General features: G+C 34.9%; 1 protein-coding gene across 3 annotated transcripts in view; it reads right to left on the bottom strand.

Annotated features, from left to right (window-relative positions):
- Wdr70 (WD repeat domain 70) overlaps positions 1 to 12,260 on the bottom strand; it is a 289,453-nt gene that overhangs the window by 178,827 nt on the left and 98,366 nt on the right. For all 3 annotated transcript variants that reach the window (XM_027936264.2, XM_071612680.1, XM_071612679.1), the window contains one exon: positions 8,010 to 8,086. In XM_027936264.2, coding sequence (XP_027792065.1) covers positions 8,010 to 8,086 — 77 coding nt within the window. The remainder of the gene's footprint in view (positions 1 to 8,009; positions 8,087 to 12,260) is intronic.

Raw genomic sequence — 12,260 nt, 5'->3', positions numbered from 1 at the left:
GTATAGATCCAGGAGTGGGATAGCTGGGTCAAATGGTGGTTCCAATCCAAGTTTTCTAAGGAATCTCCTTACTTTTTTCAAGATTGGTTACACCAATTTGTAGTCCCACTACCAATGTATGAATGTGCCTTTTCCCCCCACATGCTCACCAATACTTATTGTTGTCTGTATTCTTGATAACTGCTATTCTGACTGGTGTGAGATGAAATCTTAGAGAAGTTTAGACTTGCATTTCTCTAATTACTAGAGATGTTGAACATTTTTTCATATATTTATTGATCAATTGTATATGTTCCTCTTAGAAGTGTCTGTTCAGCTCCTTAGCCCATTTATCGATTGGGATGTTTGGTTTTTGGTGTTAAATTTTTTGAGTTCTTTATATATCCTGGAGATTAGAGCTCTATCTGATGTGCGTGTGGCAAAAATTTGCTCCCAAAATGTAGGCTCTCTCTTCACTTCATTGATTGTGTTTTTTGCTGAGAAGAAGCTTTTTAGTTTGATTCCATCCCATTTATTAATTCTTGATTTTATTTTTATGCTTCAGGAGTCTTGTTAAGGATGTTGGGGCCTAATCTGATGTAATGAAGATTTGGAACTACATTTTTCCTCTACTAGGCGCAGGGTCACTGGGATAATTCCTAGGTCCTTGATCCACTTTGAGTTGAGTTTTATGCATGGTGAGAGATAGGGGTTTAGTTTCATTTTGCTGCATATGGATTTCCACTTTTCCCAGCATCATCTGTTGAAGAGGCTATCTTTTCTCCAAAGTATTCTTTCCTTGATGTGTCTCTGCCTGGTTTTGGTATCAGGATGATACTACCTTCATAGAATGAGTTTGGAAAGGTTCCTTCCTTTTCTATTTCATGGAATAATCTGAGAAGTATTAATTCTTCTTTGAGAACTCAGCTGTGAATCTGTCTGGTCTCGGCATTTCTCTGTTGGTAGGCTTTTCATGGTGTCTTCTATTTCCTTGTCTGAAATTGATCTGTTTAAATTGTGTATGTCCTCTTAACTCAGTTTGGGTTGATCATATGCCTCTAGAAATTTGTGTGTGCCTTCAAGGTTTTCTATTTTACTGGAGTATAAATTTTCAAAATAGTTTCTAATTGTCTTCTGTATTTCAATAGTGTCTATCGTGATATTTCCTTTTTTATCACAAATTTTAGTGATTTGAGTTTTATCTTTCCTTCTTTTCTTTAGGGTGCCTAAGGGCCTGTCAATTTTATTTATTTTTTTAAAGAACTGGGTATTTTTGGTCAATTTTTTGAATTGTTTCTTTTGTTTCAATTTCATTAATTTCTGCCCTGATTTTAATTATTTCCTATCTTCTACTACTTTTGGTGTTAGTTTGTTCTTTGTCTAGGGCTTTGAGTTGTCATGTCAGGTCATTTAATGAATGAGCTTAATGCAATAAACTTTCCTCTTAGCATTGCCTTCATAGCGTCCCAGAGATTTTGATCATTTCTCGCTAAGAATTTTCTTTAATCTCCTCCCTGATGTCTTCTGTTATCATGTGTCATTCAATAGCATATTATTTAGTCTCCAGGTGTTGAAGTAGCATCTATTTTTTATTTTATCATTGATTTCTAATTTCATTCCATTATGGTCAGATAGATGTAGAGTAGAATCTCTTTTTTTTTTTTTTGTATTTGCTAAGACTTGCTTTGTGGCATAACATATGGTCTATTTTGGAGAATTATCCATGTGCTGCTGAGAAGAAAGTGTATTCACTTGTTGATGGATGGAATATTCTATATATGTCTGTTGAGTCTAAATTATTGATTGTATTATTGAGTTCTATAATTTCTTTGTTTAGTTTTTGTTTGGAAGATCTATCCAATGGTGAGAGAGGTATATTAAAGTCACCCAGTATTACTGTGTTGTGGCCTATTTGGTTCTTTTAGATGAGAAGGGTTTGTTTGATATATACAGATGTCCCGTTGTTTGAGGCATAGATATTTGTGATTGTTATGTCTTGTTGATGTATGAATCCTTTAAGCAGTATAAAATGTCATTCACTAGCTTTGGTTTGAAGGCCACTTTATCTGATATGAGAATGGAAATCCCTGCTTGTTTACATGGTCCAAGTGGGTGGTACTTTTTTTCCACCCTTTCACCTTCAGTCTGTGAATGTCTTTTCCTGTGAGATGAGTCTCTTGAAGGAAACATACTGTTGGGTCTTTTTATTTTATTCCAGTATGTTTGTCTATGTCTTTTAATTGATGATTTTAGGTAATTCACATTTAGGGTTATTATTGAAATATTATTTGTATTCTTGGACATTTTGGTTTATTTTTGGTTTTTACCTTGACTTGGTATCTCCTTTGATTGGCCTTTCTTTTAGTGTAGTTCCTCCCTTTGCTGATTTTCGTTGTTGCTTTTCATTTCCACTTCTTGGAATATTTTGCTGAAAATGCTCTGTAGTGTAAACTTCCTCACTATAAATTCTTTTCACTTTTGTTTATCATAAAGGTTTTTATTTCATTATCAAATCTGAAGGTTAATTTTGCTGGATATAAGATTCTTGGTTGGCATCCATTTTCTTTCAGAGCTTGGAATATGCTGCTCCAGAATCTCCTGGTTTTGAAGGTCTGGGTTGAAAAATCTGAGATCCAAATTGGTCTCCCCCCATATGTGATCTGATTCCTCTCTTGCGGCCTTTAAGATTCTATTCTTATTCTGTATGTTAGGCATTTTCATTATTATGTGGCTTGGTGTAGATCTGTTGTAATTTTGTATATTTGGTATCCTGTAAGTAAGCCTCTTGTATTTGATTTTCCAATTCATTCTTCATTTTTGGGAAGTTTTCTGTTATTATATCATTGAAGAGCTTGTGCATTCCTTTGGGTTGAATATCTCTGCCTTCCTCTGCCCTAATAACTCTTAGATTTGGTCTCTTGATGCTATCCCATAATTCTTGGGTATTCTATTCATGGTTTCTTACCATCTTCACTGTGTGGTCAACTTTATTTCAAGATTGTACATTTTGTCTTCATTATCTGATGTCCTGTTTTCCAAGTGATCTACTCTGTTGGTGATGCTTTCTATTGAGTTTTTTTATTTTGTTTATTGTTTCCTTCATTTCAAGGATTTCTGACTTTTCTTTTTTTCAGAATCTCCATCTCTATCTTGAAGTAATCTTTTTCTATCTGTATTTGCTCCCTTATCTCTTTGTTGGAGTGATCAATTTTTGCATGTATTTGCTCACTTAAGTCAATCTTTAATTCATAGATCATTTTAATTATGTACATTCTGAACTCCTTTTCTGATATTTCATCAACTGCGCTGTCCATGGATTCTATTATTGTTGTATCTTGATTTGTTTGGAGCACTTTCTTCCCTTGTTTTTCATTTTGTTTATGTGTCTTCCTGTCTTGCAATGCAGATCTCAGGTATTAACAGTTTTTACCCTATAACCCTGTAGTGCCCCTAAAGATTACCTGTACCTCACTTTGGTATTGAGCTTCAAGTCCCCAGCCAATGTCCCACGATGGATGCTACTGCAACTAAAGGTAGTGGCGGCAACAGCGGAGGTAACTCAAGACAGCAGTGGAGGGTATCCCAAGATGAAGGCAACCACTTTCAGAGACAGGGCTGAAAGAATAGGCCTTACAATGGCTTTGGGCTGCCTATTCCGAGATGCAGTTGCCTCCAGGCCCTGTCTGTTGTCCCAAGGTGAAGGATTCTGCGTGGGGAGGGTTATGGCAATGGCTGCAGTGTCCCAAGATGGAGGTGTGCTAGGCCTGGGCTCCTGGGTGGGTTAACAGGGCATTGCTGGGCCTAACCTGGGCCCACGGATACACATGTTTCAAACTCTCATGGGAAGATTTCCCCAGAATCTTCTGAGCAAGTAGTATTGATAACCCTTCCTCTCTGTTTCCTTTACCTACATGTCATCATTGCCAGTGAATGGTGTTTGTTTGTTTGTTTGTACTGAGGACTGAACCCAGGGTAACTTAATCACTGAGCCACATCCCCAGACCTTTTTTTTTTTTTTTTTTTATTTTGAGATGGGAGTCTCCCTAAGTTGCTTAGGGCCTCCCTAAGTTGCTGAGGCTGGCTTTGTACTTGTGATCCTCCTGCCTCAGCCTCTTGAGTCGTTTGGATTACATGTGGTCATCATCATGCCCAGCTAATGTTTTTAATACTACACGTACAGTGTGACGTTGTCCCAGACCATGGACGATTAGTAAAAATTAGGTCTCACTGTGGTTTTCTGGTTGGATGGTTGGTTGGTTGGTTGGTTAGTTTGGCAATTCTGGAGATCAAACCTGAGTGCATGAGAGCCAAGCACTCTACTGCTGAGCTATATCCTCTCAGCTCTTGATCTTTTAAAAAAGTCTCTGGTTCTTATTTTTTACCAGCTGTTACACAATCCAATCCCTCAAAGACTTATTCAGTCATTTTTCACAAATGGTCACAGCCAGTGGTTCCTCCTTTCACTCTATCCTAAATCCACTTGCTCTGTGCCTACCTGTTTTCTTTTCTTTATTTTTTTTAATTGCTATTCATCTGTATTTCCTCTCTCCCCTGACTGTGGAAGAAGCCAATTTTCTACTTTCTCCTCCTCACTAAAACCTTTAAAATGCACAAACATTTCACAGTGAGTCACTATAGAAAATTAGAAAAGAATAGCAAACTCTACAAAGATAACAAAACTTGACAAAAGTTATCTTTTAGCTCACCTAAAAGAAATCTGGAAACAGGAATATAATATCCAGTCCCATTTATGCTAATGAGATCTTGGAGATAAAAAAAATGACCTTTTATTTAAAGCAGCACACTGTTCTCTTTGTTTAGTTTTTACTTAGGAATGTGTTAGGGAGACCCACACTAACTCCCTCTAAGAGGAACTATGGAACCATCCATGGGCCTGTAAATATTGTTTACTACTAATTATATCAGGTCATTCTTCCAGCACAGCCAGAATAACCCCATGCCTCTCAAAGCAATTAGAGTTTCCTGGAGAGCATAAAGACCCACTCACTACCACAAGTTCTTTTCATGATCCTCCTCATAATCAGGTAATGTGCAAGTATCATCACAGCAGTGCTTTGTAGGAGAACTCCAAGGCAAAGGAAATCTGTCCTCTGATAGGAAGTATTTTGCGGAGTATTCTTTATAAGATGAGGTTTTATATCCATTCCTTATATAAAAGTGATTTGTGCCCTGTAGTACCTGTATCTATAAGTCAATCACCATCATCTTTGTGATCACCACTCACAAACTTGTGTACAGCCATTCACAGTACATTTACATTCTGACTCAGCCACTTAGAATCATATGTCCTTGGAAAAGTCACAATCAGATCTTCATTTGGAATACACAATAACACTACTGCCTACAAACCTCATTGCTATGAGGAAAAAATAAGACAATGCTTAGCATACATGAAGTGTACTGAACACTTCTGGCTCATAGAAGTACTCAATGAATATTAACTATTATTAGCTATTAATCTCAGTAGTAATTCATTGAGAAATGTTAACAAAATGTAGAGAGACCATTCCTATTGTTTAAATTTTCAATATTATGAAAAAGATTGGGTATTCTTTAATGGCTTCTCTTATCATTACATTAAAATCCTAGCCTTTTTCATTTAACCTACAACATCCTATATGACTGGTCCTTGCCTTCCTCTCCAAACTCATTTCCTATCATTCTCACCCTTCCCAACAGCCCCCAAAAATCAACTACCCTGGTATTTCTTTCCCTCAAACATGTTTCATTGCATTCTCATCTTAAGGTTTCTAAATATGCTATCATTTTGGCCTGGAAAGCTCTTTCCCTGTGGTGGTCTCCTTTGCATGATTTAAGTCTCACCTGCAGGATGACTTCCTCAGAAGCTTTCACTGTCCTATGTGTTCTTTTTCTCTTATTTGGTCTATTCTTTTGCTTAAACTGAATTTTTAACACTAGTTACTACATTTAACTATATGTAGAAGAATAAAACTAGACCAATGTCTTTCACCTTCCACAAAAAATCAATCCGAAGTGGATCAAAACCTAGGAATTGGACCAGAAACTTTTCAACTGCTAGGAAAAAAAATGGGGTCATCCCTCCAAGACCCTCACAGATACTGAATTCCTTAAAAAGACCCCTAAAACTCAAGAAACAAAATGAAGAATTAAGAAGTGGGACAGCATCAAATTAAAAAGTTTTTGCACAGCAAAGAAAACAGTTAAAAATTTGAAGAGACAGCCTATGGAATGGGAGAAAATGTTTGCCACCTACTCGTCTGACAAGGGGATTAATGTCCAGAATTTATAAAGAACTTAAAAAACTTCATACACATACACACACACACACACACCAAATAACCCAAACAATAAATGGGCAAATGAACTAAACATACACTTCTCAAAAGAGGAAATACAAATGGCCAACAAATATAAAAAAAAAAATGTTCAACATCTCTAGCAATCAGAGAAACACAAATCTAAATTACATTGAGATTTCATCTCACTCCAGTTAGAATGGCAATCTCCGAGGATATAAATAATAATAAATGCTGGTGAGAATGTGGGGAAAAGGACTCATACATTGTTGGTAAGACTGTAAATTAATACAACCACCCTGGAAAGCAGTTTGGAGATTCCTCAAAAGAGCAGAAATAGAATGACCACATAGCCCAGCTATCCCACTCCTTGGTATTTATCCAAAAGAACTAAAACCAGCATACTATGGTGATACAGGTACATCAATGTTTATAGCAGTGCAATTCACTGCAGACAACTTATAGAACCGGTCCAGTTGAATACATAAAGAAAATTTGGTACATAAACACAATGGAATATTATTCAGCCATAAAGAAGAATGATATTATGGCATTTGTTGATAAATGGATGAAATTGGAGAACATCATGCTAAGTGAAATAAGCCAGACTCAGAAAGTCAACGGTCAAATGTACTCTTTCATATACAGAAGCTAGAGCAAAATAAGGAGGAAAAAGATGTGTGGGGGGGAATACCATTAAAATAGAAAGCAGATCAGTGGAGTAGAAGAATGAGAACAGAGAAAAAACTGAGGGGAGAAAAGGAAGTAGTATTAGGGACTGAAATGGAGCAAATTATATTCCATGCATATATGATTATGTCAAAATAAAACCCACAATTATGTAGAACTATAATGTACTTCTAAAAACATTTTTAAAAGAAAAGTTTGAAATTTTTAAAAAATACTGTATTATTGATTTTTTGGTGTGTCTATACCTTCTCTGTCTTCTAGCACTCACTTCCATGTAGTCAGAAACTTCACTGAAAGTCTACTTACACACAGTGAACATGCTATACATGGTGAATGAACCAAGTATCTGACTGATCTTCCAGAGCTTAACTCTCAGTTAATTACTTTTCTCGGAGACAAAAGGTCAGAAAAAGGTAAATCAAACTAAAAATCACCCTAATTTATTACTGTCATTTTTCTTTAAAAGTTGGTTTTGTGTGTGTGTGTGTGTGTGTGTATGTGTGTGTGTGTGATGGAAGTATATGGTTAAAAGTTCACTGATCTCACATAGAATTATGGTTGAAAAAAGCCCAACTTAATATCATTTCAGATAGATAAACCTTTTTTTTTTTTTTTTTTTTTTTACTGTTTATTTTTTAGTGGTCGTTGGACACAATATCTTTATTTTATTTATTTATTTCTATGTGGTGTTGAGAATCAAACCTAGGGCCTGGCACGTGCTAGGTGAGCACTCTACCACTAAGCCAGAATCCCAGCCCATAAATAAATCTTTACTGTAAGAAGCAAGAAATTATTACTACAGTTTCAAAGTTATTTAATTATATAAATCTGATCCTTTATGTCCTGTGATAAAATTCTACTGGGATTCATATCAACTCTCATTTTCATAGTGTTCATATTTATTTAATTAAACCTTATACTAAAACCAAAGCTAAAACCAAAGTTAAGAATAAGAATATATAAATATCAGGATTCCTTATACTGTTTTTTTTTTTTACTGTTGAAAAATACTGAATTAGATAAATTATCAACAATACTCACGCATCATTTGAGCAAGTCATAAATTCTCCCTTTATTTTGGGATGCCATGAGCCAGTATGAAGCATTGCTGTGTGACCCTTGGAAAAATAAAGACAAAGGGAATAAAAGATGTTTTAAAAAGGTAAACAATAAATTGATGAGAAACTGACATTTCACATTAAAAACTTTTTTCTTCTCAAAGTTTTTAAAACATATTATTTTAATTATAAGCTTATACTATTTTATCCCAATTTTATCTCATAACATGTTTTGCTTTTTTCATTTTGTTAATCCAATTGTGTATACCCCCTGCCAACTCTCAAAATTAGCACAATGCTTTCTTGCAACAGGTACTTAATAAGGTGGGAAATTAAGAGAATAATAATACACTCTTGTTAGGGGATGAAAAAAAAAACATAATAAGAAGGACAGAATGGCCCTTCTTTAAAGATCATGATTCTTTTCTACAATGAAAAATAATTAAGAATAATAGAAAGCATTTACGAATAAGTACAACAAAGGCAAGAAATGTGGGTTCCACATTTCCTAAAATTGTGTCCATAATCTTGTCTACAATATATCTGTAACAGTAATTATGGGAAATGAAAAAAACATGTAAAATGATTTTGGAAAATTAATTCTACAAAATATATAGAATATAAAAATACTAGAATTATGAAGTTGGAATAAAAATTGATAGATACTCCAAATCAACCACAGAGTACAGATTAAATAGTCTATAAAAATAAAACATACACATACACATACCCACCCCTACCAGTCCCAGGGAACAAAATTCACTAGAATGGTGTCCTATGGTTAAGTCAGGTTCAGATGGGACACAAAAAAGCCTAATACTTTTTAGTGTAATAGTGGCAGTGTCTCTTACTCTGACAATGTCCAAAATAAAACTATGCTTAAAACAGCAAAATTATATATTAAAAGTGGTTTACAGGAAAAATAATGGTACTAGAAAGAATGAATTAGAATAATATGTGGGCCTAGAGATCATCTCTAGTCCATGTTGCCCAATGCCTCAAATTGTATTTGGCCGAGTCCTGCCATTCTGCTCAAGTTTACAGGGTATAAATGGGGAGATACCACAAAGGTGGAGAATCTTGGCCTGCAATAGGAAGGCATAAAATTAAAGCAATGCCCACAGGGACAGTTAGGAAGTTTAAGATCCCATTTCCCACTTAAGACCTGCATATCCAAGCATCTACTTGACATTTCTACCTGCATAACAAAAGCATCTCAAACATAATAAGGAGATCTTGATTCTTACTGTCTAAATCATTTCCAATTTTTTTGCCAGGTTCTCAAGCAAAAAACTTGGAAGTCAACTTTGAATACTTCCATAACCCTAATTCTAAAATTTTCTACCCAACTGTATTCAATCCAAAAGCTAGTCTTGCCAATTCTATCCAAAATGTATCTCAAATCTATCCACTTTTCTCTTTTTCACCACTATCATTTGTCTATGACTCAACATTATCTCATGGTTCTAAATCAGTTATTATTTACTGGAACAGATAGATTTGCTACTACTACTCTCTCTACTTTTACCTTAACATTCTGTTTCACATAGCAATCAGTACAATCCTTTAAAAATATAGCTATAAACATGACACTCTTCTGCCTATAACCTTTGCTGGTTTTTTAATCTCTACAGTTTAAACAAATTACATTTCCTAGCCCCTGGTTTCCTTGCAAATTCACTTATTTTGTGTCCATTCCTGCCCAAAATGTACCACCCACTGCCCTCTTTTCCCATATCAGATACATGCTTTTCCATCTACTAGAACTTTTATTTACCCCTTTCTCCTGATAGTTCCTTCTCATTCTTCCAATCTCAGTTTACAGGTCAGTGGTTCAAGTAAGTATTTCCTGGCTCTCAATTTAAGTAAACATGGTGCATCTCATTGTTCTTTTCCAAACACCTGTCCATTTCCTTAATAATAGCTAGCTAGCATGATTTGTAACTCTTTATTCATTTGCTATTTGTTAAAGGATGTTAAAAATTCTACATATTCATGATCAAATATAGATGGGGAACCCTAAAATTTAACATAAACAGAAAAAATGAATTTTACTATATTTCAGATAAGCAAAAGATACATCAAAAGACTAAACAGAAGATAGTAAGTAACTATATACCCTGTAGTGAGCTGAATGGTGGCCACAAAAAAGATATGTCCATATCCTAGTCCACGGAACTTGAGAATGTAACCTCTTTTGGAAAAAGTATCTTCAGACATAAGTAGGAATCTCTAGGTGAGTTATCTAAATCCAATGATGTATATCCTTATAGGAAAGAGAAGAAAAGACACAAAAAGAACACTATGTAAAGCAGAGACTGGAGTTATGTACCCATAAGCCAAGAAACATCTGGAGTCAACAGAAGCTGAAAGAAGAAACGAACTCCCCTCCCCATTAAGAATCACTGGAGGAAGTGTGACCCTGCCAATATCTTGATTTCTGACTTCTGCACTACAGAACTTAAAAAGTACAGATTTCTTATTTATTAAAATTATCATGTTTGTGGTAGTTATGTATAGTAGCCCAACAAACCTAGAAAATAGTCTCCGTCTGAGACCCAAAGTATTGTAAATAAATAGTGAATTCCAGTTAGCACATTTGTTTCTTTTCTGTAATGGTATGCATTAACAATGATGAAACTGCTTTCAAAATAGCAAAGAATTAAGCCAATGAACAAATACATTGAGGATAATGTGAGTAAGGTTTCTCATGATGGTGTGGTATATGTTTGAAATTAGGGACGATATGAATTCTTGATTTTTAATAAGTAGATTTGAATAAATATAGTTGTGTGTATCTGTTATTCTTGAGCTCTATATACTGAAAATGACTAAAAACAATACACTCTAGCAAAACTAGCACAGAAATCCTGGATTTTAAAAATCATTCCGTAATAAAAGGAACCTGGAGAAATTACTACTTATAGGGCCAGGATTTGCTATCTGTTAAAGGATGTTAAAAATTCTACATATTCATGATGGGGAACAGAGGAACATGGAACATGTTATTGTGTCAAAAAATAAGAAAGCACTGCAGAAGTGATGGAGATATATTAAAAAGATAAAATACAGGTCAAATGGGCTTTCACTGGCTAAGTCAGAAAGAGCTGGGACATCAAAATACATGAAGATAGTAAAAGATTATAAACCAATGACTAAAGTAAGAACCCTTGAATACATACTAATATAATGAATAAGTAAACAAATAGAAGAAAAAACTCTTCCTTACAGTGGAATGCTACCCAATAAACATAAAATGAATGACAGAGTTAGAAAGATAATTATTTTATAATCATCACAGTAATAACCACCTCAGGCAAGAATCATCAAGGAATGTAAAATTAGTGGAGGAAAGTCTGAAAATGAACAGGATATTTATTTGGCTTCAAAAATCTCTATGAAAATTACTCAATAATTACAAAGAAGAAATATCTTTATAGCAAAGAATCCTGCTAGACACCACCTTAAACAAGCGATCCAGGTTAACATCACTAATATTGGCACAAACTAATATCATGTACTTCCTTATATGAAGAAATAAGGACACAATATTGTTTCTGTGACAGTTCTTCTAAAAATGCAAAAGCAGACTCAATTATGATGAAAACCAGGTAAAACCAAATTCCATATTATATAAAATAACTGACTTAGTCTTCCAAAAGGTCAAGATAAGAAAACACCAAAAAAGGCAGAGAAGTCTTCTCAAATTAAAGGAGACAAAATACATAATATCTATATACAATGTGTGCTCTGCAGAAATAGTTATAAAGATTGCAGGGAAACCTGAATTCCAGTGAAACCTGAATATAAACAATGATCCCTGGGCCGGGCGTGGTGGTGCATGCCTGTAATCCCAGTCATTCAAGAGGCTGAGACAGAAGGATCGAGTGTTCAAAAGCCAGTCTCAGCAACCTAGCAAGGCCTTAAATAACTCAGTGAGACTCTGTCTCTAAATAAAATACAAAATAGGGCTGAGGATGTGGCTCAGTGGTCGAGTGCCTCTAAGTTCAATACACAGGACCAAAAAAAAAAAAAAAGAATGATCCCTAGTTAGCACATATAGACCAACTGGAATAGAAACAAGAAAGGCTTTAAAAATTAAATCAACATTAGAAAGAAAAACAGCTCATAGGCAGCACATTAGAATCTGAAGTCTAAAACTAATGAGGTTGACTGTCCATACAGACACACATGTGCAGGCACACTCATACCATCATGATTAACAACCAAAAAT

The sequence above is a fragment of the Marmota flaviventris genome, chromosome 5 (assembly GCF_047511675.1).
Source record: "Marmota flaviventris isolate mMarFla1 chromosome 5, mMarFla1.hap1, whole genome shotgun sequence".
NCBI classification, from domain to species: domain Eukaryota; kingdom Metazoa; phylum Chordata; class Mammalia; order Rodentia; family Sciuridae; genus Marmota; species Marmota flaviventris.
This window is presented reverse-complemented; position numbering and strand designations above follow the sequence as displayed.